Source organism: Carcharodon carcharias, chromosome 2 (genome assembly GCF_017639515.1).
Source record: "Carcharodon carcharias isolate sCarCar2 chromosome 2, sCarCar2.pri, whole genome shotgun sequence".
NCBI lineage: Eukaryota > Metazoa > Chordata > Chondrichthyes > Lamniformes > Lamnidae > Carcharodon > Carcharodon carcharias.
In genome coordinates, this window is record NC_054468.1 from 35487832 (window position 1) to 35515668 (window position 27837).

Sequence of the window (27837 nt, forward strand, 5' to 3'; positions counted from 1 at the left end):
CAGGAGATGAAGATTGCAGACAGCAACTCCTCAGAGGAGCTGATTCTTTTAGAGGGTGCACAAATACAAGGGCAGCAGGTGTATGGAAACATCACCTCCTGCAAGTTCCTCCCAAGTCATTCATCATACTTGGAAATGTGTCATTGTTCCTCACTGTCTCTGGGTCAACATCCTGGAACTCCCTTCCCAACAGCTCTCTGGGGGTACCTACACCGCAGAGTTTCAAGAAGGTGGTTCACCACCACCTTCTCAAGGGCAACTCGTTTAGTGGGAGCAGGACCAAGGGGATAAGAGGTGGGTCTCATGGATCAACATGGTCTCCGCGAGGTGATGAGAGGAGATAGGAGGGAAACAGGAGAAAGCTGTGAATTCAAAACTAGGGCAGGAGGTAACAATAGAGGAAGTTTTGCCAGTTGGGCTAGAGGAAGGGAGGGACGTGGCAGTGGCAGCTGATTGGATGGTCTCGATCTTAGTGACAAAGGAGTGCGTGAACACTTCACTTATTGTTGGAGGTAAGGGTGGAGGATGGACTCATCCATTGTGCATGAGACGGCACTGCCATTAGTAACTCTGATAGATGTTCACACATTTGATGCCACTGCTGAAGCATTTGCTGATAACATCCAAGGCTCGTTGTCTGCTTGGAGTTGAGCATTGCTGGTTTTCTCTTCACTCCTCCAAGGGGAAGTAGCTACAGCTGTTGCAGCCCCTGTTCCCTCCACCTGCATGTCCTGCAGTGCTCACCATATTGTGCCACCTGTTCTACACATGAAACAGAACGCATTAATGTGTATATCTGCGCTGGTGGTGGGTGTACTTGAATAAAATGATGCAGCGTCTTGAGATGGCGATGCATCCTGTGAGCTTTCCATTGTTGCAGGAGCCCTGGTCTCTTCCTCATCTGCTGCTGTACCTGCTGGAGAGATGTGATTTAAGTGAAACAGTGCTCCTTCAACCAAGCCCCTGGTGCTTCCCTTTAGGTCAGAAACTGCCAGTGGTAAAGGCCGTGTGTGCTGCAAGTCACACGTGAGACAGAATTTTGACCTTGATGGGCAGGTGGGCCCCACCGGCTCTCCGGCAGGCCAGCAGCCAATCGCTGCCGTCGAAGCTGGCCCCGCCGCCATTTTGAGTGGGTGGGCCAATTAAGGCCCGCCCAGCAGGTTGCCTGATGGGAAGCGCTATGCGCTTCCTGTGCAGGGGTGGGGGGAGGGATTCCCCAGCTGTTATAGTGCGCTCTTTTGCGCACATCTCTCTGAGACTAAGTGCTCTCTCAGGGAGAGCACAAAGTTTCATAAACCTCAAAAATAGAATAACAAAAAAATTATTAACCTGTCCCCCACATGCCACATGAGATGGGACATGTTAATAAAATGAAAAACTTTATTAAAGAGTTTTTAAACAGACATGAAACCTCATCCCACCAGTGGATCGGGCAGGTCCTTTAATTATCCTATCAATGGCCTCAATTGGCCTTTGACAGGTTGGCGGACGGACAGCAAAATCAGCTGTCCGCCCGCCTTCCTGAATATTTAAATGGGGCGGGATGATGTCGGAGGTTCCCCCCAATGTCATCCCGCATCATTTTCGCATCAGCGAACGTGCCCCACCCCCAACTCACCAACGGAAATATTCTGGCCATGGTCTAGGGAATGATGGACGCAACCATTGCTATACTCACAACTTCCACGCCTTGTCCTCAGTGATAGAATGGCATACATCCTATCTGATCTCCCATGGTTTCCTCCTCCAGCATTATTATCGCAACAATGAAATGCAATCCACCTTCAGTGCGCTCCCTAGCGCCCTACAAGCACAGATATATGCAATGTCACTCCTATCTCAGTGGCCATCTGTGCTGGTCATTCTGAAGCAATGTAAAGGTGCAGCACTGTGCTACTGAAATGGCATAGTGCTGTGGCCATTCACACATCACTGAGCATGGGGTTCAGGTGTGTGTAACTTTGGCACCCAAATATGAACTTTGGTACCCGGGGTTGCCCAATCATGGCTTCACATTTCATGAAACCTTTTAATCCATGCTGGGCTCCCAGTCTGCAACTCTAAGTGACATTCATCTTTCCAGACTGCAGTAGATCATTATATCTCTTCCTGCACTGGATCCAGGTTCTTGCAACGATCCGTCAGCCACTTATGATGCCTGTTCCCTCCAGCCATGCCTTCATGGAGAAATTTGCTGTTCTTTGCCTTCTGTCTGCTAGAAACAGGACCTGCGTCTTTCTCTGACTGTCTCCCTGGAGCACCTCCAGGGAGGCGTCACTGAATTGTAGGGCAGTCCTTCCTCATTCTGGTGTCATTCCACTGCTGCCTCCATTAATGTTGACCCCCCTCCTTTTGCCTGTTTCTTCAGCCTGTCTGACTGCTGCACATGTACCTTTAAATATGGCAACACTAGGACCCATCTGCCACCATTAATTGCTCCCCTGCTTGATGACTAAGCATGCTGTCAACTTGCCTTTCTGCCTGATATTGGGTCATTCAGCCGACTGATAAAATTCAGGCAGCTAGGGCTGATTTTTTTAATGCACACGACTTCAAACAGACTATGCATATTAGAAATCATGGGTACACTAGGCATGCAACAGATTCATCATTTCCTAACATGAAAGACAGATGAAATGTTTTGCCAATATTGTGCATTCATAATATCAGTTGAACTAATGAGTAGGCAGCAGATACAGATTACTTTAGAATCAACACATGATCCATCACAATTGCAGCATTTCTATTCCAAGGGCCTTTGAGGATGGAAAGAATTTCTTTTGCATCATTTGAATATCAGGTGTCTTGCATCTTAGCAAACTTGTCTCAACTGTTAGGAAATAGAGATAGTTTAAGTTATATTGGTATTTGTAGGTGTTAGGAATGAGTTTTAACTTTAAAGTTTAAGTTAGATTTGTTTTTCTGTATCTGGGTGTTAAGAAAGGTCAAATTGAGTTTTAGTTTTACTTTAAAAAAGGTACCTGCATTTCTGATGAGTTTTATGACTCCTAAAGAGAAGGTAAACAAATATGAGTAGAAGAATTAGGTTGTTGCCTAGCAACAGGGGTTCAAAGGGGCAGGTCCCTCTCTCTCACACACACAGACACAGAAAAGCTAGAAACAGCAGTTTGTTTTGGAAGCTGTTGGAATTCAACTGGTTTTGAAGACAGCTGTCAAGCAGAAGCAGCCTAGATGGGACCAATAGCCAGTCCCAAGCTAAAGAAAAATCCCAAAAATCCAGTAGAGTGGAACAAGAGAAAGTCCCAAGCAGACCTTCTAGTCAATGGAAGGACAGGAACTTGGAAGAAGCCCTGTTAAGCGAAGGGCAGAGAAAGAAAGGCTCCAAGCTTCAGATTTAAAGAGTCAAAAGCTGCAGAAAGCAGACTTAAAGTTAGAACCAGCTTGCAAGAGGCAAGAAGGTCCAAAGAGCCAACTGAAAGTCTGTAATTCTTTGCTATGGATATGTGAAGCAATGTACTGTTGAAGGCTGAGTCAGTGAGAGAGAGTGTGTGTAAGACAGCTTGCATGCATGTGGTGGCCCAGGGAAGAGGAACATCAGAGGAAGAGTTTGAAACACTGGAGATGAACCCTTGCGGAAGGCGTCAGAGAATGCATCAGTTTGGGAGAAGATTCCAAAGCGAGTTCTTGGAGACTGGAGATTGGAAACCCTTGTGAGAAAGAGAGTTCAGTGAGAATGGTTGACTCACGGTGTGACAAGCGTTTGGGGATAGTTGAGGAGAGATCCATTGCATCTGATTGAGATGGCATCTGTCATTTGGTTTCAGAGTGTTGTGTGTCTGGCCACAGGGTGCCTATTGGTACATGGGCTGCATACTTACTGTGAACATTAGAGTATAAGATAGCTACTGTAATTTGTTTTATCTTTACAAATCTGTACATATCTATAATGTTATAGTTATGGATAGGGGAGTATTGTAATATAGTTCGTCTTTTCTTGTTTAACAAATGTTTTATTCTTTTGTTGAAAGTTCATCAGCTGACTTGTGATTCTGTTCAGTAGCTACTCTCCACATATCTAACCAAACAAATAAAAGTTAGGATCTATCATGCTGGGTTCTACCTTGGAATCAAGCTTGTCCAAGGGTAACCTCAGCTAGGATCATAACACAAATCAGGTAACTGGTCATTATCTCCTCTCCTGCATTTTTTTCTACTTTCAAATTAGCTACCGTATTGACCACATAACAATTTGATTCAAAAGTAATTAATTAGCTGTGATGCTTTGGGATATGGAGAAAATGTGAATAATGTTGTAACGTTGTAAGTTCTCTAATGAAGTTCAGAGGCTTGTATATGTAACAATAACTATTTGTTATTAGCACAACTATATACATACATTGAATTAAAGTTTTAAACTTCTCACTGAAAAATACCTTTGTCCCAAAATATCCCATAGCAATTAGAAATCAGTCCTCCCGATACTGTGAGCAAAGACACTGTAATTGAGTGATAAAAGATCAGACATTGAGATTTGCTGCTCAATGTGTGCTAAGTTTGGATACTGCATTTAGTGTCCTTTAGCTCCTAATTCCTGTTCAATAACAAGTACAGGAAAGTGCTCAGTTTTAGATCTGAAGCCCCATAAATGAATGGCCTTACCATTTATTACTTATACTCATATAATGTTTATGCATATATTTTAACAAAGTAAGCATACTTAGTCAAGGTGCTCCCAAATGATTGCATACATGGGACTGTACCCCAACAGATGTTAATGGCTTCAGAAAATATGAGAAGGAAGCAGAGAAACTTCCAAAAACTTCCAAAGCAATGCATCCTACAACTGTATTTCTCCACTCCAATGTGCAAATATGACAACAACACTGAAATATAGAAAAAATAACCCGCCACTATTTGTAATATTAGGGTGTTTAGGATTGAAAGGGTTAACGTGGGACTGGAAAACAGTAAGGCCCATGTGATGTAAAAGGAGTCACATGACTAGAGTAGTAGAGTGGTGTCCAGTAGTCTGGTAGATATCTGCATGAAGATAGCTCATGGCTGGGGCTGAAGAAGCCTACTGCCTGTATATAATAAATAGCTGTTAGATGTATAAGCCTCTGAACTTCTTCATTAGTGAACTTACAATATTACAATTATGACAGAGCTGATGGTAAAGGCTGAGTTGTTAAAATCCCAGAGGGAAACTTGAACCAAATGTCATAACCTACTTTTGTGATTTGTATGTTTCAAGATGCAGGCTTTGAATTCAGTAGTAATAAGACCACTGAGTCTCAAGAGGTTTTTTTATAGGACTAAATTAAACATTTATTAATACAAGATTGTAAATACATATGTCTACAAATTACTACTATAATAACTACAAAAATCCCCTAATTAATCTGACTCTCAGTTAGACACCTGTTAAGGAAACAGTAAAACACAGAGTTAAACAGTTACCCTGGCAAAGCACACCCTGGACAGTCCTTTCAGCTCTGGGTCCTCACAGACAGACTTGAGGCTTACAGGATGGATACTTTAGATCTTAGAAGCCCTCTACCTTTTTCAACAGCCTTCTCTTCCTTTATACATATTTTCCTCTTTGAACGCAAATTCTCATTGTCACTAGGTTTTTTTTTTAAATCTTAAATCTTCTAACAATAAAACCCTTTCATAACACCCACTTTACTAGTAAGCTTTAAAAAAATAAACACATCGTTTCTGAGCTTTATCTGGTTAGCTGTAATATCTAACCCGCTCTTTTGAATGGTCTATCTACGCAAATTGCCCCCTTTACATCTCACCTTTTATTTCCTTATGTTCATCTAATTACCATTTCAAACCTACTTCCTTTCTGTACATCAAAGCCTCGAGATCAGCTGGCTTTAATCCAATTAAAACACACACACACACACAGCAGAACTTTTCACTCGTTGGGCAGGTGGGTGCCCGACCCGAACAAGCGTAACATGATGCATAATGACATCAGGCGAGCGTCCCGAGGTCATCGCGCAATCACGTGATATTTCAGTCGGCCGGCGCATGTGGGAGTTGGCGGCGGGTCCGCCGACAACTAAAAGGCCTATTAAGGCCAGTAACAATCCAATTGATTTAAATTTTTCACTGCCCGTCCAACCTTACAGTTGGCGGGCAGGTGAAAAGACCAGACAGCTTCGATCTGTCATTTAAAAAAAAAAATTTCATCCTAATTTCTGTCAGGTCCCTGTTCATGTGACAGAGTCACATGTGGGGACTTGTTTTTTAACACCTTAGAATTCTTTACTTTTTATTTTCAAAACTGATCATCTCCCTGAGGCAGCTGTGTGCCTCAGGGAGCTTTTCCAGCGCACACGTGTGAAGTTCATGCTTGCCCTCCATGTCCATGCCCCCCCCACCCTCCTCCCCCACAGGCAGCATTGAGCAAGTGTTTCATGCTGGGTGGGCCTTAATTGTCCCGCCAGTATGAAATCAAGGTCCGGCCCTGATTGCAGCCGGCAGTCGGCTTCCCCATTGCCCCCGACGAGCCTGCCTGATGAGGGCAATATTCTGACTATACACACTGATACCACTACACCCTATTGTAAAATAACCTCCAAAGACATTGTAGACATTATCTTCTTGACAATCCCAACACTATTTACATATTCCGCATATTCCAAAGCTTCACAGCTAATCAATTACTGTTGCAACAAATTGTTGTGTGGTCAAACAGTGTGTCTAATTTGCAAGCAGGGTGGAAAACAATGCAGGTTGTGAGATAATGACCAGCTACCTGTTTTTAGCTGGTTGAGAAATGTTTGCTAAGAGGCAAGACACCTGCTACTCAAATAATGCTAAGGAAATTCTTTCCATCCTCAAAGGCCCTTGGTTTAACATCAAATATTTGGTAAGCCCCCATTCCATTGGCAGGGCTTTAACTCTGCAGCAATGGATTGGAAGATCTTGGGCCCACTGCCTGTGATTCTCTGACACTTCAAGAAACTACAATGTCCTGCAAAATTTGTACAAAAGCCTTCATGAAAAGTCAGCAGCATGAAAGCACAAATTCCCTTAGTATGTCTCTGAAGTGTAGTCCTGAAATTAAGCAGGAACAGAACTTAAGCCAGTCAAGAAAATGTTTGAAAAAATGAATTTATAATGATATGGCAGGTGGTATTTGCTGGGTTGACCAAATCCCAAAGGGAAACTTGGTCACGCTATCACAACAATTTTGCAATTTGTATTTATTACGAGAAGGTTTGTGAACTGAAGTCAGTAGTAATGAGTCCACTATCACTTATAGAGATTTTAAAGATTAAATTAAAACCTTTAACTAAATAAAAAGATAGACACACACAACATTTCAGTTACATAGTTATTTAGTCTTATAGCAGTTCCCAAAATTTCTACTTAGTTAGACTCCCAACTACATACCTCCATCAGGCAACAATCCTAATAGATTCTGAATCTATAAAACATCCAGCAATATTACCACAGCACTCACTGTTGCTATAAGGGAAGTATTTCACAGCTTCTCTCTTCATCTCACTCAACAATAGAATTCCAAAGATTTTGAACACATCCTTGAAACAGCAAATTTCCCCAGGGCAACTAGAAACTGTTACTTCACAGTACACTCTTCAAGATCCATACTCATACAGCTTTCCATCTTTCTTTAAATATGTTCTCCCTTTTGATCTGTAAATCCCATTGTTTCAACGATCCTTTGGAAGTTACTTTTCCCAGAATATAAAAATCTTTCATATTGTCATTATGGCCAGCACTTTTGGGAAAAATCAACTTAATAACTTTGCCTTATTTAACTTGCCAGTTGTAAACATCTTATCATGTCCCTTTGAAAATCAAACAACCTCTCAACTTATCTAAAAATGCAAATTCTATTCACACTATCTGCTGAGACTTCATCCTAGCTTACCCATCTCTGTTTCAAATGCTGATTTTACACCTAATCCCTTTTGATGATTCAACCCTTGTTGTCTGACTGCCTCTAGTTTAATTAAATTAGACACACACACAAACATACATACACACAATCCCCAAGCACCTGCTTCAGTATCCCACAGTAATATTAGGTTAAAAAAAATTTCCTTTACAAATTATTCCTCCAATCTACACTTTCACTAACTTTACACATTTAATTCAATCTCTCGAAGCAAAAATATTCCCTCATTCCCAAGAAGAAAACTACAAAATATTTACCCATCTCCACATTTTCATTATTGAATGATATCCTGATGGGCCACAGCACACAAACCACAACAGAAATACTGGGGATTCTTGTGATGTGACCGCAATGATGCACATAGTGCTCACCCATAGAAAGAAATCATCAGGAGGCCTGATTGACTTTAGCGATTAGGCCTCTTATACAATGACAGGCAAGCTACCCACTCTAAATTCATTACTTATGGAAGCTTACCATTTTGAAGGACCAGAAATCTGGTGGTTCTGTCACCACTTAAAAGCAACCTGCAACTCTTAAAGGGTAGATGTACTTTTTTTTCCAAAGTGGTCAATGGAGTGCACAATACAGAGAAGCAGGAGATCCACCAAAACACCTTGGTACTGTAATGCAACCATGATATTCCTCATAGAGCAACTGAGGAATAGAATGGAGCCCTTCTTTCCTCCAAATGGGTGATGGCTGAACCTTCATATTAGCCAGTATCATTTAAAAGGTTTGTTTATTTCTTTATTTAACAAGCAACTTCTGTTGCAGTCAAGTAAGCTTTGTTATGACACAGCAGTTGTTTAAACCCCAGAGGGAAATTTGAACAACTGTCATAACCTATATTTTCAATTAGTATGTTTGAGATGCAGCTCTGAATTCAGGAATAAGGCCACCGAGCCTCAAGCGGTTTTTTATTTAAAAAAATTAAACATTTATTAATTTACAACAAATAAACACATACACATGTCCAAAATTACTATCATAATAACTTATAAACAAATCCCCAAATTCATCACTCCCAAGTAAATCTTCACCAAGGTAACAGTAACCCATAGATTTTAAACAGACACCAGGCAAAGCACCTTTGACCTTATGAATTCAAAAGGAGGTTCCTTGTAATTTGGTTCCTTTGCAGACACAGTTGTAGGCTTATAGACTGGTTGAACCTTAAATGTCCCTGCCTTACACACACAAACTCCTTCCTGTTTATACCTAGCTTTTCCTTTGAACGTAAATTTTCCATTGTATCACCAGGATTTTAACATTACATCTCCTAACAATAATACCCTTTCATTCTACCAGTTTTATTAGTAAACTGAAAAAATACACATTACTTGGTGTCTTCTAGCTAGATACAAGATTTTACTCCCACTCTTGAATGCTTTATTCAGCAAATGCAAATTTACACTTTACCTTCTATTCTCCTTACTGTTTACCCAATTAGCATCTCAAACTATTATATGTCAAAGCACCCAGACTAGCTGGCTTTAATCCAGTTAAGACAGTCAACAGACCCCACTACAATTCCATTTTTAAAATAATTTCCAATAACATTACAAACATTATCTCTTCATGGCAGCATTATAAGCAATCATTCCAAGTAAGATATAAAAATATTTTAAAAAAATAGATCAACAGACGAAAATAATGTACAGCATTAGATTAGTGTCTTAATGTTATCAGGGTTCAAATTTTCACAGTCATTAAAGTTTGCTCAATATGGGAATGAGATATGGCAGTGGACTATTTTTAAATCTTGTTCTTTTACACTTTAATTCAGTTAGTTCTTTTGAGAGCTCCACAGCTGGTAGCCACAATGAGATCTGTCCGCAGGTAGTAAGTAGTGAAGTTTAGAATTTGGCAGATAAAGAACAGCAGAGACGATCATGTCTGTTCTCAAGTGTCTTCAGATCACCATCGTGCAAGGCATCTGAGTAACTATGGTAATTAGGTCCAAGAATTACTTTGCAAAAGATGTGGCAGAGTAGATCAATGCTAGTAGCATACTTCCTACAATTTACCTACAGTTCAGGAAGAAATTAATGACCTTAGCAAGATTACCAAGCTAAGACTCACCTTCACAGTTCTCTTATTGCACAACCCTTAACTTACTGCATTTCACAAATCTTTTCTCCAGTCACAATGAGACTCTTCACAACACCTCTTTCTGTCTACACTCACGCTAGTGGTCTAACCAACTTGCCCCTCTTTCCAATGGAGGATACCCATCATCAGTATAATTGAAAGAGGAAGGATTTGCAGCATTGGAGATGAGGCTGGAGGCTATACATAGCAAAGTGTTTGAACATCTTGCCCTCCTTTTCTCTTAAAATGTAATTCTCCATCTCACTCACTTACACGAGCACAGCATGACAATGTGGGGCTACATTGCACAGCTACACCTGTGCAAACTCTTGACAACTGGCCACTCTTCCAGATCCTTCTCATGACTATCGCCGCACCTGTGCAGACAGAAGGAAACAACCTCTGATGATATATAGTTATTTCTTCTTAGCTTTCCAAGAACTGGCATTGGTATTGACATCTCTGACTCTTTAGATAGTGAGTTACAGGATTTTGCAAGGGTTGATCAAATAGCACAAGTGAGCAGGAACAGGTCTAAGTGGAAAGAGCCCAAGAAACAGCTCACCAGAGGGCAACATCGGGTTTTATCTGTGCTGTATGGTGGTGCAAGCTTTAAGGGCCCAGCCTTCAAAAAATAATTGCTTCCTGTGCACCAACAATTTATAAATGCAATGTGAGGGAGCTACAGAAGATGGTTGAAAATTGGGTAAAGTCCATTACACCAAAGAAAGGAAAAATAAAGAAATTCAAAGCAACAACAGGAAAGGTTGTGTAAGCAGTGGTAATTTGTTGCCAGAGACAACACATCTTTGTGCTTATCTCTATAGAGAAGCACAGTCTCCTCATGCACTGCTGCTCAAGTAAGTGCAGTTATTTTGTCCTTGGCCTCTACATTCTACATGAAAGGTAAGGACTCCTACTCTTAAAGCTCTCTTTGCTCCTTCTTCTACTCAAAAGTGCAATTGCCAGAAGAGTTCCTATTTAAAGAAAAGTACTGCCAGAACTCTCTTATGATTTCAGAAATTTGCGAAGCCACTGCAAGCACTTAACTGAAGTCAGTAGACAAAAAGCACTATAAACCACCAGCAAAACTTATCCTAAACCTTTTTAATTAGACAAAATTTAAAGGAAACTTACAAACATCAAACCAAAATGTGATTAAGGGGGTTGATAAAACACCCCAGTCCCCACGGTGCCCACCAAGCACAGAAGTCATCGACAGTGCCGGTGTGCTCCCCTGCCTTTCTGAGGAACTCATTTAACTAGCTTGTAACAGGCTCCTCCTGAGCAGTACATCAGGCAGTTTCATGAAGTAGGTGAGGCAGCGCTGATTGACACAAAAATGGCATCAGCTGTCCTGGCAATGATATAACTACTTTCATTAGGTCCCACCTGTTTCCAATAGGAGCACTAACTGCCTAAATCAAGGTCTGACCAAAGACCAGAAAAGGCAGCTCTCCATGCCAAGTCGGTGTTCCCCCCCACCCCCCATTTTTTTTTTTTTTTTTTAGACACAGTAAATTTATTTAATTTGGTATCAAAATTATGCCATGAACTCATACGGAATTGGTTCTAGCAACTGCGGCTTGTTTGCCTTGGTTCCCCATTTTTATCTTACTACAACCCTGTTTATTGTCCCTGATTTTGTTAATTTAGTTTAATTGCTTTGACTCAAAAGAGTTACAACCCTGTTTACAGGCATTATTGGGGCTGCAGTGATAGGAAAATCATTCAATTCTGTCCGGATTATTTCAGTCCACTTGTATTTTTATAGCCAACCATACCATTCCCAAACAGATCATTATCTAACCCTTTTTAAAAGAGTAGTCGACACACCATCAATTCATTTTGCTATTCCACATAATGCGTGCTCAGTGTCTAAATATATCTTATAGTCCTCAGTGTCTAATAAGATTTCTTAACTTCAATGTGCATTCTCCAGCCTGTGCTCACAGTCTGTTAAATAGCATGTGATTTTAATGTGTTTGTGGTGTATGAGTATTCTGCATTGGGTTAGCCTCGATATGCAACTTGAGTTATTTTTGCTTGGAGTGATGGGCTTCCCTTCCTTGAAGATCATCTTTAATCTATTTGGTATATTACCATGATCAAGCAGTTTATCGGCCTGTAAGCTCTCAGATTTATTGAAATCAATTGTATTAACTGGCTATGGTAATATGAATTCATAAACTCCTGGACTACCAATCCTGACCTCAACAGTTCAATGCCATACTCTATTAAAAAAATCCCAAATCATGTCATCAATCATTTTTTTAAACAATAGCAAGTTAAGCTCCAATATCTCAGCTCGTAATTAGGAGCCCCAATTCCTAAAAGCATCCTAACCACCCTTCCCTGAATAACCTCCAGCGAAACAATGTTTCTTTTAAAAGTAGAGGCCCAAAGTTGCATTCAACAGAATCTATTTTTTAATCCCGTTCCACCGGTAGGATCATTGCCCACTTAACATCCATCAGGAGAAACAATGGCACTTTAACTTCAATTATTCCATCAGTTAAGGAGAAAGGAAAAGTGTTATTTTTTATTTATTCTTTCATGGGATGTAGGTGTCACTGGCTAGGCCAACATGCCTATCCTTCTCTTCTTGGATGTGGTCATTGTCTGGCATTCCTGTGGCATGAATGTAACCTTCCACTTATTAGTCCAAGCCTGAATAATGTCCGGGTCTTGCTGCATATGTACATGGACTGCTTCAGTACCTGAGGAGTTGAGAATGGTGCTGAACATTGTTCAATCACCAGCGAACATTCTGATCTTATGATGGAAGGAAGGTCATTGATGAGGCAGCCGAAGATGGCTTGGCCTATCCTGAGGAACTCCTGCAGTGATATCCCAGGACTTTGATGATTGACCTCCAACAACTGCAACCATCTTCCTTTGCTCTAGGTATGACTCCAACCAGCAGAGAGTTTTCCCACTGATTCTCATTGCTAGGGCTCCTCGATGCCACACAGTCAGATGCTGCCTTGATGTCAAGGGCAGCCACTCTCACCTCACCTCCTGAGTTCAGCTCTTTTTCCATGTTTGGACCAAGGCTGTAATGAGGTCAGGAACTGAGTGGCCCTGGCAGAATTCAAACTGAACATCAGCCTATTGCTGAGTAAATGCTGCTTGATGGCACTGTTGATGAAACCTTCCATCAGTCTGCTGCTGATCAACAACAGGCCGATTCGATAGTAATTGGGTGAGTTAGATTAGCTCTTTGTGGACAGGAAACGCCTTGGCAATTTCCCACATTCTCAACTAGATGCCAGTGTTGTAGCTGAACTGGAACAGCTAGTTCTGGAGCACAAGTCTTCAGTACTATTGCAGGAATGTTGTCAGCGCCCATTGCCTTTGCAGTATCCAGTGACTTCAGCTGTTTCTTGATATCACGTGGAGTGAATCAAATTGGCTGAAGACTGGCATCTGTGATGCTGGGGGACCTCAGAAGGAGATTGATCATCTACATGGTACTTCTGGATTGCAAATGCTTCAGCCTTGTCTTTTGCACTGATGTGCTGGGCTCCCCCATCATTAAGGATGGAATATTTGTGAAGCCTCCTCCTCTTGTTCATTATTTAATTGTCCACCAACATTCATGACTGGATGTGGGCGGCACACCCACAAATTACCTATAGACGCAAACAACAGGCAAGGCTTCCCACCAGCACAAATCAGTCCTGATACTACATCAGCAACTAAAGTGGCCTAGGTAACATTAGAACAAATACTTTAAACTTGTGAAGTGTTATTGTCCTGTATTTATTAGCTTTATTAATAACTGCTTCATAGTGACTGGAAAATTTCAATGAATAGTTGAATGATATTCAAGTCCTTTTCCTTTTCCACATATAGTATGCATACATACCCTTCGAGAACACAATTTTCTGTTTTTTTGTACTCTGTAATCAGATGTTAGATGATGGGACAGGGGTCCACATTGACTTGATTCTCGCCAAGATATGGGGGCGAGGGCAGAGGTCCATGAGTGCCAATCATCATGGTGGTTTCCTGACACCATTCTGACAGTCAGGGATCTCACTCAGGAGTGGGGGAAAGGCAGGATCAGGCAACTCACTTGCCTCACTTGCTTTCCTCCAATTGCCTCACTTGTTTTACTCAATACTGTCCTCATAAGCAACGGACAATGTTAGGATCTTGACATGTGGAGACTTTATCTCGCCTCAATATGTGTCAATTCCTCTCTAACTTTAGACTTTTATAAAAGGAATGGAGAAGGAGAGAGAGAGACAGAGTGTGAGAGATGAGAGAGAGAGGGAGTGAAAGATAGTGAGGGAGAGCGAAAGACAGGGAGAGAGACAGAGGGAAGGAGATGTGTTAAATATATTTATTTTATTCATTTATTAAGTTTATTTGTTTATCAAATGAAAATTAGAAATATATTTGAGCTCCATCTCGCCATTTTGCACAGATGGGATCACAGCCAGCAGGGTAGCAAATTAGGTTATTTAAAGCTTAATTTAGTCCAATTAAAGGAGGCTGACTGGGATTTGCAGTACACCCACCAGTTTCGCACAATGGCAGGGACCAACTTAGGAGTCTGTAGGTGGGCCTAAAGACCCTCGCTGCCTGTCAGACTGGGTGCCAGATTAACCGAAGGCTGTATCTAAATGGATTCCCCATCCCCACTCCCCTCAGAGTGGTGACCTGTCTGTTGAAACTATTTTTTAATTAAAGATGTTAAAAGGATGGAGAGAGGACACCTCCATGTTGAAGCACCCTCTCTGTTACTTGTCTTCCATTACAGGTGGTTGAGACTGTCAAGCTGGAAGGCCTCTGATTGGCTCTCCAGCTTCAGCAGCCCTTCCACTACCCTTAATTGGGTGGAGAACCTGTCTCCATGCCAATTACGGGGGAAACCACATGAAAATGGGAGAGAATGACAGCTTTCCCCCGGGAGCAGGTTCAGGGCTCAGAACAGTCCCAATTTCTGATTCCTGCTGTCAGGGAAAATCAAGCCCAAGGTTCAAGCTCAGGACTCAACATTACTTCTCCGGTGCAACTGGGGATGGGCAATAAATGCTGATCTTGCCGGCAATGCCCACACCTCATGATTGGACTAAAAATAAGCTGGTTATTTGCTAATTTGCTTATTACACTTCATTGAGTTATTTAAATTCCTTAATTGAAAAGTTCCTGTAACTTAAAAAAAGTATTGTCAAAAATCTTGAATATTCAGGTTAATTTTCAACTTCACCACCTGGGAACTAATGTTATGGAGTGAAGCACCCGCCCATAATACAACAAATCTGATTTTTAAGCCATTGAAAGTAAGCAATGAACATGCAAATGATATGCCTACACCCTCATTTTTGATGAAGCGCCCTCAGGCTTCTTTCATTGTGGCGAGTTGCAGGATTGCAAAGTGAACACCAGGGACAAGTAAGTCAAAAATATACCAAAAATAATAACGCATACTGAGACTTTCAGGAAACGATAATTTAATTATCTGAAACCTCTAATGATATTAACGCTATGCAACCTTTTGCTGCAGGCTGTATACATGTGAGTATTAAGTGTCACGAGTATCAAACAATCTTCGCAACCAAAAGCTATAATTCACTTCGTAAATGTCACATCATTTACTACGGTTTCCCCGTGGGACATGGCTGCTCCACACAGCCCACAGTCTAAGAGGGTGAAGTGGAAGCCAAGAGAGAGATAAAAGTAGGAGAGAGCTGCCAGAAAGCCCAGAATAAACAGGAACTTCAGATTAGGTGAGGACACTGTCCTGTGAGTTAAATCCAGTAATTTCCAACCTGCCCTGCAACTGACTTCATTTCACCACTATTAAGTTTTACTGTTAAAGCCAAAGTGGTCCATCATGGCAGGTAAAATGTATGAATATACAAATGTAACTGGCAGGAAAGTGCCAGTTGGTCCCTCAAGCCAGTCCTACTCATGCTGTTTAGACCATCATAACTAGGACCCGAACCCCAACCACTTAAACCCAATGCTGTAAGTGTAAATTATATCTGAGTACAATTATGATGAAATTTCCTGAGACCTTGTGCTATTGGTAGGGTCTTGCACAGCTAGGGAGTTAATCAGAAAATCAAGAAATTCAACTCTCTGCTGTCCATTTGGGGGGTGGGGGTGGGGTGCACCTCACTGCCCCATGGATGTCCAAAGCCTGCCAGGTGCCATTTTCAGGCAGCCACTAAATTGGCGAGCAGCCCACTTACCTGAGACAGGTATAATGCTGCTTTACAAAACTGGATCCAGGAATCAGTGAACCTGATACAAAATTCAGCTACGAATGGGACTGCCAGAAGTTGACTGGAAAAACAGCTACAAACCTTTGTCAAAGTTAGGGTCCTGTTGTGCTCCTTCTGGCTTCAGAAAAATATTGTTTTCTTCTCCAAGCTGGGGTTCATGACCCTGGCTTCATTTGCCACACCACCAACCCCCACCATCACCGGGAGCCCCACCAAGGACCTACCTGTGGGGCAACTTGATGTCGAAGCTCAACAGTATAAATCAGGCCCCAACCAGCAAGCTCCATTTGTTGCCCACATGGCTCATGGCTTCTATTTAAACAAGACTTGGTGCCAGCTCATGCCGCAGGGACCTGCACACTGAGAAATTAACACCTTCGGCATGTGCCCCGTTTTGGCCAAGGGTCTAATTTTTTCCTTTCAAATCCATTGCGGGTGTAAAGTCAGTGGCAATCCACCTGCTGGATGGAGACCTGCTGGAGCTCACCACCCACCTTCTCAAGGCAAAAGGGGAACGGGCAACAAATTCAGGCCTTGCCAGCAACATTCACGTCCCATGAAGGAATAATAAAAACCTGAAAGTCAGGTTGGATCTCAGATATTTCACCCTTTATCTAATAAATAAGGAGAACATGTGTGATATGTGTAGCAAAGTTTTATTTTTGTTCTGATCAGCTGTCTGGCAGGTTTACAAGCTTCCAAGCCAAATTAAGAAATCCTGCTAGTTTCTGTTTATCTTGCATAGGGTGTGCATTCTCTCCCATTGACAGACAATGCATTTGTCGACATCCAGGGATTCCAGGCACAGTTTAGCAACAGCAAAGTTTGGAGACCCCCCCTCTAAATACGCACCTAAATTTAACCAGCTAAAATCACATAGTTTACCAGAAATATGCACTAAAATATAAACATATTTATCCACACCTAATGCCTGTGGAAACTCTTCCCCTTATGTTTATGCTCCATAAGAAATCTCATTTCTTGCATCTTATTGCCCAGTGAACACAGACAAGAACGATGTTAAATTTGTTTACCTGTTGTACTCTCTCCACGAATTAAGTCACTATTAACCAGTAAAAGAAAGGGATAGATCCATGCTGCTGCTCTCCCCATGTTGCTACAGTATATGCTTCCTTGTACCCTTGTGCACAAAGTTATAGAGCTTGTGTTAACTTTGCTAAGGCAAATGTTTTCAGTTGCAGTCAGCTTGTCTGTGACCACTCCTCCCTCCTCTGGAACTCTTCCCCGCTACGATTTTTTTTTCTGACACTTTTTTCCGGGTTAAGTAAACTTCTCATATTTCATAGATGATTCATATAAACTCCAGGCTTTCTACCACATTGATAGATTTCTGATATTTATGCTTTATTATATATAATGAAAGCCTAGAGGAATTATAGGATTGTAAACATACTGTGATAAATCATTCATTTTTCTTTCAATGGAATTCAATTGCTTGAAGAAAACTTATAAAAGATGTGAATATGTAAGAGGAATGAGGAACAGGCTGAAATATAAGCCTTTGGATTCTGGGTGCAGTGTGATTTCAAAACTGAAACTTACGCTAGTATAATGAGAATAATACTATTGTACTAATATGTTGCAGTAATATAAATATCACATTTTATTTTAATTTTTTAATAGAATTTTGACTGGGATCGTAAAGACCATGGGGTTCAATATGCAGCAGTGTGTCTTCTTAGGAATCACCATGGTGAAACACTGACCTCATAACAAAACAAAAATATTTACTAACAAAAATTTATGGGCCACATCTAGCACCGGTTCAGTTATGCAGTGGGTTGGCAAATTGCTGTCATGTCCCAGTGACATAATTCGGCCCTGATATGTGTATGCCAAAAAGAATCCTAAAGATTGACAAAGAAAGAGGAAATGAACAGAATGGAGAACAGAACAGGCACTGGGAAATCCACAATTTTCAGCACCAGGTAGAACATGACAATGGAACAGACCTCATCCTGTGATTTAAACTATTTTATCCCCAAACTGTTCATTACTTCCTGAAACAGCTGTGACATGAAATTTGACACCTGATCTGATTGTATTTCTTTAGGTAAGCCATTTCTCGTAAAAAATGTACTTAACTCCTCCACAATCTTAAACAAAAACAGAATTACCTGGAAAAACTCAGCAGGTCTGGCAGCATCGGCGGAGAAGAAAAGAGTTGCCGTTTCAAGTCCTCATGACCCTTTGACAGAACTAAGTAGAAATAGGAAAGGGGTGAAATATAAGCAGCCACAATCTTCTTAGTTGTAATATTTCTTAAAGGTATCACTTCAGGAAACCTAGTAGATACATCCATCATTGTAAGTAAATACTGATTTCCACTTTTAGTCTCAGTGAGGGGTCCTACACAATCAATCATGACCCTGGTAAAATGTTCTTCAAAGGTATTGGGATTAAAAGCGGCAGCTGAATCACTGCTCATGGTTTTATGGTTACTTGACATATATGACAGGTTCTACAGAATTTGACAACATCCCTATGCAATCCTGGTCAAAAAAGATACCTCTGTACCTTTTCCTGTGTTTTCCTAATTCCTAAATGTCCCCCCATTGGTATTTTATGAGCAATCCTCAGAATCTCATTTCTATACCCTAATGGGATAACAATCTGATGCAACTCCCTCCAGCTTTCATTTGCTGAGACATAATCTGACCACCACTCTCTCATTAAAATAAGACACAAAAAAGGAATGAAACTGGATTGACCACCCGGCATCGACCTAGGCACCAGAAGTGACAATGGCATTCGCTGCTGTGTCGACCCTGCAAAGTCCTCCTTACCAACATCTGGGGGCTAGCGCTAAAATTGGGAGAGCTGTCTCACAGACTAGTCAAGCAACATTCCGGAATCATATCTTACAATTAATGTCCCAGACTCCATGATCACCATCCCTGGATATGTCCCGTCCCACCAGCAGGACAGACTCAGCAGAGGTGGTGGCACAGTGGTATACAGCCGGGAGGGAGTTGCCCTGTGAGTCCTCAACATTGACTCCGAATCCCATGAAGTCTCATGGCATCAGGTCAAACGTGGGCAAGGAAACCTCCTGCTGATTACCACATACCACCCTCCCTCAGCTGATGAATCAGTGCTTCTCCATGTTGAACATCACTTGGATGAAGCACTGAGGGTGGCAAGGGCACAGAATGTACTCTGGGTGAGGGACTTCAATGTCCATCACCAAGAGTGGCTCGGTTGCACCACTACTGACCGATCAGGCCGCATCCTAAAGGACATAGCTGCTAGACTAGGTCTGCAGCAGGTGGTGAGGCAACCAACAAGAGGGAAAAACACACTTGACCTCATCCTCACCAACCTGCCTGCCGCAGATGCATCTGTCCATTACAGTATTGGTAGGAGTGACCACCGCACAATCATTGCGTAGACGAAGTCCCGCTTTCACATTAAGGATGCCCTTTATCGTGTTGTGTGGCACTACCACTGTGCTAAATGGGATAGATTTCGAACAGATCTAGCAACTCAAGACTGGGCATCTATGAGGCACTGTGGGCCATCAGCAGTAGCAGAAATATATTCAAACACAATCTGTAACCTCATGGCCCAGCATATCTCCCACTCTACCATTACCACCAAGCCAGGGGATCAACCTCTGTTCAATGAAAAGTGCAGGAGGTCATGCCAGGAGCAGCACCAGGTATACCTAAAAATGAGGTGTCAACCTGGTGAAGCTACAAAACAGGGCTACTTGTGTGCCAATTAGCATAAGCAGCAAGTGACAGACAGAGTTAAGCATTCCCACAACCAACAGATCAAATCTAAGCTCTGCAGTCCTGACACATCCAGTTGTGAATGGTGGTGGACAATTAAACAACTCACTGGAGGAGGAGACTCCACAAATATCCCCGTCCTCAATGATGGAGGAGCCCAGCACATCAGTGCAAAAGATAAGGCTGAAGCATTCGCAACAATCTTCAGCCAGAAATGCCGAGTGGATTATCCATCTCGGCATCCTCCAGATGCCCCCAGTATCAGAGATGCCAGTCTTCAGCCAGTTCAATTCACTCCATGTGATATCAAGAAATGACTGAAGGCATTGAATACTGCAAATCCTATAGGCCCTGACAATATTCTGGCAATAGTACTGAAGACTTGTGCTCCAGAACTTGCCGTGCCCCTAGCCAAGCTGTTCCCGTACAGCTACAACACTGGCATCTACCGGGCTATGTGGAAAATTGCCCAGGTATGTCCTGTACACAAAAAGCAGGACAAACCCAACCCGGCCAGTTACCGGCCCGTTAGTCTACTCTCCATTTTCAGTAAAGTAATGGAAGGGGCCATCAGCAGTGCTATCAAGTGGCACTTGCTTAGCAATAACCTGCTCACTGATGCCCAGCTTGGGTTCTGCCAGGGCCACTCAGCTTCTGACCTCATTACAGCCTTGGTTCAAACATGGACAAAAGAGCTGAACTCCTGAAGTGAGGTGAGAGTGACTGTCCTTGACATCAATGCAGCATTTGACTGAGGGTGACATCAAGGAGCTCTAACAAAACTGGAGTCAATGGGAATCGGGGGAAAACTCTCTGCTGGCTGGAGTCATACCTAGCACAAAGGAAGATGGTTGTGGTTGTTGGAGGTCAGTCATCTCAGCTCCAGGACATCACTTCAGGAGTTCCTCAGGGTAGTGTCCTAGACCCAACCATCTTCAACTGCTTCATTAATGACCTTCCTTTCATCATAAGGCCAGAAGAGGAGATGTTTGCACAATGTTCAACACCATTCGCGACTCCTCAGATACTGAAGCAGTCCATGTCCAAATGCAGCAAGACCTGGACTTGCTTGGGCTGACAAGTGGCAAGTAACATTCACGCCACATAAGGGTCCGGGAATGACCATTTCCAACAAGAGAGAACCCAACCATCACCCCTTAATGTTCAATAGCATTACCATCACTGAATCCCCCACTATCAACATCCTGGGAGTTACCATTGACTAGAAACTGAGCTGGACTAACTATATAAATACTGTGGCTACAAGAGCAGATCAGAGGCTAGGAATCCTGCAGTGAATAACTCACCTCCTGACTCCTCAAGGCCTGTCCACCATCTACAAGGCACAAGCCAGGAATGTGATGGAATACTCTCCACTTGACTGGATGAGTACTGCTCCCACAACACTCAAGAAGTTGGACACCATCCAGGACAAAGCAATCCATTTGATTTGCACCCTATCCACAAACATTCACTCCCTCCACCACTGATGCACATTAGCAGCAGTGTGTACCATCTACAATTCCTGCATTGCAGATATTCACCAAGGCTCCGTAGACAGCACCTTTCAAACCCATGATCTTTATCACCTAGAAGGACAAGGGCAGCAGATAAATGGGAATACCATCTGAAATTTCCCCTCCAAGTCACTCACCATCCTGACTTGGAAATATATCGCTGATCCTTCACTGTCGCTGGATCAAAATCCTGGAATTCCCTTCCTAACGGGACTGTGTGTGTACCTACAGCACAGGGACTGCAGTGGATCAAGAAGGCAGCTCACCACCACCTTCTCAAGGGCAACCAGGGATTGGCAATTAATGCTGGCCCAGCCAGCAAAGCCCACATCCCGTGAATGAATAAAAAAACAAATTCCCTCGAAGATAATAATCAACTGGAATACATTTTGTTTCTGTTTCTGAATAAACTACCTGACATAACTTTTAATTGCAACTCATTTTTCTGTAACTCCAATAACCTCTTTGAGTTAAATGCTTCAACTGAACTGTCCTGCATTCCTTCCTCCAGAACAATGTTATCAAATAACAGCTAATTGGATTTCGACACCTTCTTCTTGCCTTTGAACTGCCTGCTTAACCTGTTTATTTAGTTCTTCCCTATGGGCCTTTGATCTCATTATAACACAATCAGGAAACAATCCAGGATGTTCCTTCTGTAGCACTTCTTTTGAAAACACTTCTACAGGCTGCTCAACTATCACAGGCATCACCCACATATGTGATCCAGCTATATCATTACCCAGAATAAATTGAACATCTGCAATGGGCAATTTTTCCACCACTCCAACTATAACTTCACCTGTCTTCCATTTGCTCTTTAAATTTACCTTCCACAATGGAATAGATTTAGCATCACCATGAAACCCATTTATTATTACCTTCTCGTGCAACATTCCCTCTGAACAACAAATATCACTATCCCACAACATTAAGGATTGACTAGCCTCTGTGTCTCTTAAAATGTTAACATCTTTATCTACTCCATCCTGTACACATGGAAAGACCATCCCGTCACATACAAAATCTTTAAACATTTCTGCAACCTTCTCTCCAGAATTCTCTTGAGTAAACTGTGAACACATTCCCACTGCTTTACCTTTCACGGATTCTCCCTGTTTCACCTGTACACAAACTACTGGTTTTTCCTGTGCGTGAACATCAGAACCCCCAGTACTTTTACTTCCAGAGCTTTTCTGTACCCCAATAATTCTTACAGATTTTTCCTGCAATCTCCAACAGACTGATTTTATGCGCCCCACTTTATTACAATGAAAACACCTCGATCTGAATTTTTCAGGTGGCAGGAGATCTCGGCAGGAGGGATGGTAGATATAACTTCAGCAGTTTTTGGGTATGCAGAGCAAAGGCAATGTGAAATCAAAAGGCAGTTGTAAGCCTCCAACCCTCTCCACAGGAACCAAAGTGAAAAGAACCTCATTTTGAATTTGTAAGGGGAAAATGCTTTGCCTGATCTCTGGTTAAGTCTATGGGTTGCTGTTGCCTTAACGTTTCATTTAATTTAATGTAAAACCTCGAGAACTGGTGGTCTGATACCTGAATTTAGAGTCTCATCTCAAACATAACTCTTAAAATTATAGGTTATAACAGTTATTTAAAGTTTCCCTCCTGGGATTTTTAAATAACTCAGCTGTACCAACTGCAAAACAATTGGGGGCAGTACCGGGATAAATTATACTTCTAATTCCTCGATTGGTTAGGAATTGGTGAATCTTAAGCTTACGAGTACGAGACGCACTTTGAGTTCATGTGTTGGTGAGGTATTTCTAAAGTGGTGAGACTGAAAGATGGCTTTGGCAATTGCTGAGACTTTTCTGGGTGTAGAAGAGATAACTCTGATTGGGTTAGAGAAAATAACCAAAAGTAAGTTAACAGAGTTGGCAGGTAAGTTAAAATTGGGGTTACCTGAGGGGGCTAGGAAATCAGATTATATTAAAAGTATAGCACAGCATCTACAGTTGGAAGTGAAACCTGACACTAGTGAGTCACAGCTGGAGGTAGTGAGACTTCAGTTGCAAATGTAAAAGCTTGAATTAGAAGCAAAGGACAGAGAAATGGCTTTTAAAAGGGAATTAGAAATTGTGAAGATGGAGGAAAGGAGGAAAGAGAAAGCAAGAAGAGGAGGAAAGAGAAAGTAAGAAAGAAAATTCCAAATGAAAACGTTGGCAGTTAGAAAAGAGACATCAGTAGATGAGGAAGGATTTGTCTCCAGAGTAGAGCCCAGTGGGGATATGTTTAAATTTGTACAAGCTCTTCCAGCTTGAAAGACATTGAAGCATCCTTTATTTCATTTGAGAAGCTAACTAGACAGATGAAATTGCCACATGAAAAGTGGGTATTATTATTACAGTCTAAGTTGTTAGGTAGAGCACACAAGGTATATTCTTCACTTTCAAAAGAAATGTTGGTGAATTATGATGTGGTGAAAAAAGCTATTTTGAGTGCATATGAGTTGGTTCCTGAAGCATACGGGTGGAAATTTAGGAATATGAGAAAAAAGCCTGGGCATACTTATCTTGAGTTTGAAGGAGTAAAACAAAGTAATTTTGACCGGTGAATATGGGCATTAAAAATAGAGACAACCTATGCAGCTCTTAGGGAAGTCATTCTTTTGGAAGAATTTAAAGATTCAATCCCTTCGGTAGTGAGAACTCATGTGGAGGAACCGAGGGTTGATTCTGTAAGACAAGCAGCAGAGATAGCTGATAATTATGAGTTAGTTCATAGAGCTAAGCCTTTTTTTCCATCACGCTTTCAAATTGGAAAAGGATAAAAAGTGGGAAGGTGAAAGGATGGCAGGTAGTCAGGGAAGAGAAGGAGCAGCTGGAAGTTCCCAAGAAGTTTTTTTCTTAGAACAAAAAGGAAGGTACTGAAGGCAGGAGTGACATTCGAAAATTGAGGAGCAGGATTTTTCAGTCAGCATGTGGAGGTGGGCCTGACACACCGACATGTAAATTGACGCGCAATGACGTCGGGTGTGTGTCCTGATGTCATCGCGCAGTCACGCGATATTTCGTTCAGTGGGCGCACGCCAGAGGCGGCTGTGTGCCCACCAATATGTAAATGGCCCATTAAGGCCATTAAGAAAGTAATTGATCTAATTGTTAATGCTGCCCGTATAACCTTATGGTTCACGGGCAGGCTAAAAGGCCAAGCGGCCTTTGCGTTTTTTAGGAAACCTCATCCACGATCGCCCGCCCGCCCCTGCACGCTGACTGGAAGATTCAGGCCATAGGAACTGGAGTAGATCATTTAGTCGCTCGAGCCTCTTCTGCCATTCAATAAGATCATAGTTGAACTGTGATTAAACCCCATATCCCTTAGCGTCTTTAATTAACAAAATCTATCACTCTCATACTTAAAACTAACAATTGAACTAGCATCAATTGCCATTAGTGGAAGAGACTTTTGGAAGATTTCTGGAAGTTCAAAACTTCTACCACTCTTTGTGTGTGGAATTGTTTCTTCCCATCACTCCTGAAAGTCTGGTTTTAATTTTTAGACAATGCTCCCTAATCATGGACTACTCAACCAGTCAAAATAGCTTCTCTCTATCTACACTATTCCTTTAATATCTTGAAAACTTTAAGCAAATCATCCCTTAACCTTTTAAATTCCAGTGAGTACAATGCTAGCTTGTGTAATCTCTTGGAACTTAGCCCTTGGAATCCAGGTAACATTCTAGGAAATCAATGCTGCACTCCCTCCAAGACCAAAGGCATGGTGCGCAGAACTGCTGACAATAAGCCAGGTTGAATTTAACCAGGACTTTGTACAGCTGAAGCATGATTTATACCTGCCTTGTATTCGAGTCTGCTGAAAATGAAGGCCAGTGTTCCATTAACTTTTTTCTGTACCTGTTCATGACATTTTAATGAACAATGTACCTGGACCCCCAAGTCTCTTTGGACATCCACTATTTCTGGCTTTTCACCATTTAAAAAGTTTTCTACCCTTTTCAGGTTCAAAGTGGATGACTTTACATGTTTCTACATTGAAATCCATTTGGCATAGCTTTGTCCAGTCACTTGATCTATCAATATCTCTTGCAATTTTATGCTTCCATCCAAACTGCTTACAATACCGGCCCTCTTTGTGTCATCAGCAAACTTGAATACGTGGCCTTCCATTTCATTTAAGTTGCTAATAAATACGGTGAATCGATGAGGCACCAAAACAGATCGTCCTGGTGCACTACTGCTAATTAGAATACCTGCCCATTATCCTTACTTTCTGACTCCAGCCACTCAGCCAGTTTCCTAACCAAGCCAATAATTTGTCTTTAATTCCATAAACTTCAACTTTAGCTAACAATCTGTTAATGGGAATTCATCAAATGCCCTCTGAAAGTCTGTATAAATTAGACGCATAGACATTCCACTCCTTTAATGACTTCTTCAACAAACATTCAATCAAGTTTATCAGATATGACATATCCTTTTTGCATCCATGCTGGCCCTCTGTTCAGTTGTTCAGTCAGTTAACCTTAATTATAGATTCTAACAATTTCCCAGCAAGAGATGAAAATGATAGTAGGGCACCTGCAATATATTCACCTGCTTCCTTTAAAATACTGAAATTGGAAGTATCTGGTTCTGGGAATTTGTCACTCTTTGGTGCTTCATTACTATTATTTTCCTTACATTAATTTTGGTGAGTTCCTGTCCCTTATATGATATTAGTTTTCTTGGGATGTTTGGCATTCTGACCTCTTCTCTACTGTACTTTAGCAGGTCCACTTTTTAACCTCTTGTCATTGGTAAAATCAACATTATCAGTTTTCAACAGGCCCACATTTCTTTTTAATTTATTCATTCATTGGATGTGGGTGTCGCTGACTAGGCCAACATTTTTTGCCCATCCCTAATTGTCCTCGAGAAAGTGGTGGTGAGCCACCCTCTTGAACAGCTGCAGCCCATGTGATGTAGGTACACCCACAGTGCTGTTAGAGACAGTGTTCCAGGATTTCCACCCAGCCACAATGAAGGAATGGTGATATATTTCCAAGTCAGAATGGTGTGTGACTTGGAGGGGAATTTGCAGGTGGTGGTGTTTCCATGCATCTGCTGCCCTTCTAGGTGGTAGTGATCATGGGTTTGGAAGGTGCTGTCAAAGGAGCCTTGGTGAGTTGCTGCAGTGCATCCTAACGTAATTGTAAAATTGTTCTGTGTTGATTTGCTATCCATTGCAAGTTTCTTTTCATATTTCCTTTTTGTAGCTTTTACTGTCTGCTTTGTCACCCTTTGTTCGTTCTCATTCCCCAGGATCTGTGCTATTTTTTGCACTATTGTATGTTTTTTTCTTTTATTTTTATGTTGTCTCTTGCCTCTTTTTGCCCATGGCTGCCCATTTTAGCGAGCAGGATTCTTGCCTCTTAAGGATATAATTCTTTTTTGAACACCTCCCATCTTTTGAAGTTTTACCCGTGAACAGATTTTCCCAGTTTACTGTGTAGTTTCTCTCATCCCATTGAAATCAGCCTTGCCTAAATGTAGGACATTAGTACTTATTACTTATTACTAATTAAGGAAAAGCAGCATTCATTTTTTGAGCAAATAAAACCAGTCAGTTCTAAAGAAATCCATATCTGTCACTGATAAAAAGCTTGTAATCTCATCCTACACGGTGGTGCAGAAAATAGCTACAGCAAAATATTAAATATAATTACTGAAGTGTTGATAATGTTGTCTGTTTTTGAAATCATAAGGGAAATGTTTGGACAGCAGAAAGCCAAGCAACTGGAAAATATATCAATGTCAAATGACACTGAAAAATGCCAATGTCAAGTGACACAAACAATGGATTGATTTAGTAAACTGTATGACAATGCTTTTACTGTACAGCTTGATGAATTCACAGAAGTTTCTAAAATGTGCCAGTTATGTTAGATATGTGTGGAATAAGGAAATAAAGGGAGACTTCCTGTTTTGCAAAGAGCTCAAGACGACAGCAAAGACAGGTAATATTTTTGCAATGCTGAATGATTTCACAACTTCAGCAGGAATCAGCTGGACAAATTGCCTTGGGGGCTGCAGCAATGACCAGAAAGCATTTTGATTTTGTGTAAAAAAAATAAAAGCCATTCCTTTTTATATCCGAAGAGGCTTACTGAGAAACACATAGGCCAGCATCGTCCGCTCTGTGGTGGTTGGGGGAAGTCTGAGTGATTCATGGTGGGATGGTTGAACACGTGTTCACTTTTCAGCTCATTATTTATGCATCCACGTGCAGCGCGGCAAATCTCCTCGCGGGGCGGGACAGGAATTTGGGGCCCAAGGTCTAGGCACCACATTCAAAGGCACCCA

General features: G+C 41.7%; 1 protein-coding gene across 1 annotated transcript in view; it reads right to left on the minus strand.

Annotated features, from left to right (window-relative positions):
* LOC121287210 (uncharacterized threonine-rich GPI-anchored glycoprotein PJ4664.02-like) overlaps positions 1 to 17457 on the minus strand; it is a 248842-nt gene extending 231385 nt beyond the window's left edge. Inside the window, exon 1 of the mRNA XM_041204885.1 lies at positions 17274 to 17457. Coding sequence (XP_041060819.1) covers positions 17274 to 17352 — 79 coding nt within the window. The 5' untranslated portion in view covers positions 17353 to 17457. The remainder of the gene's footprint in view (positions 1 to 17273) is intronic.
* Between the last annotated feature and the right edge of the window lie 10380 nt (positions 17458 to 27837).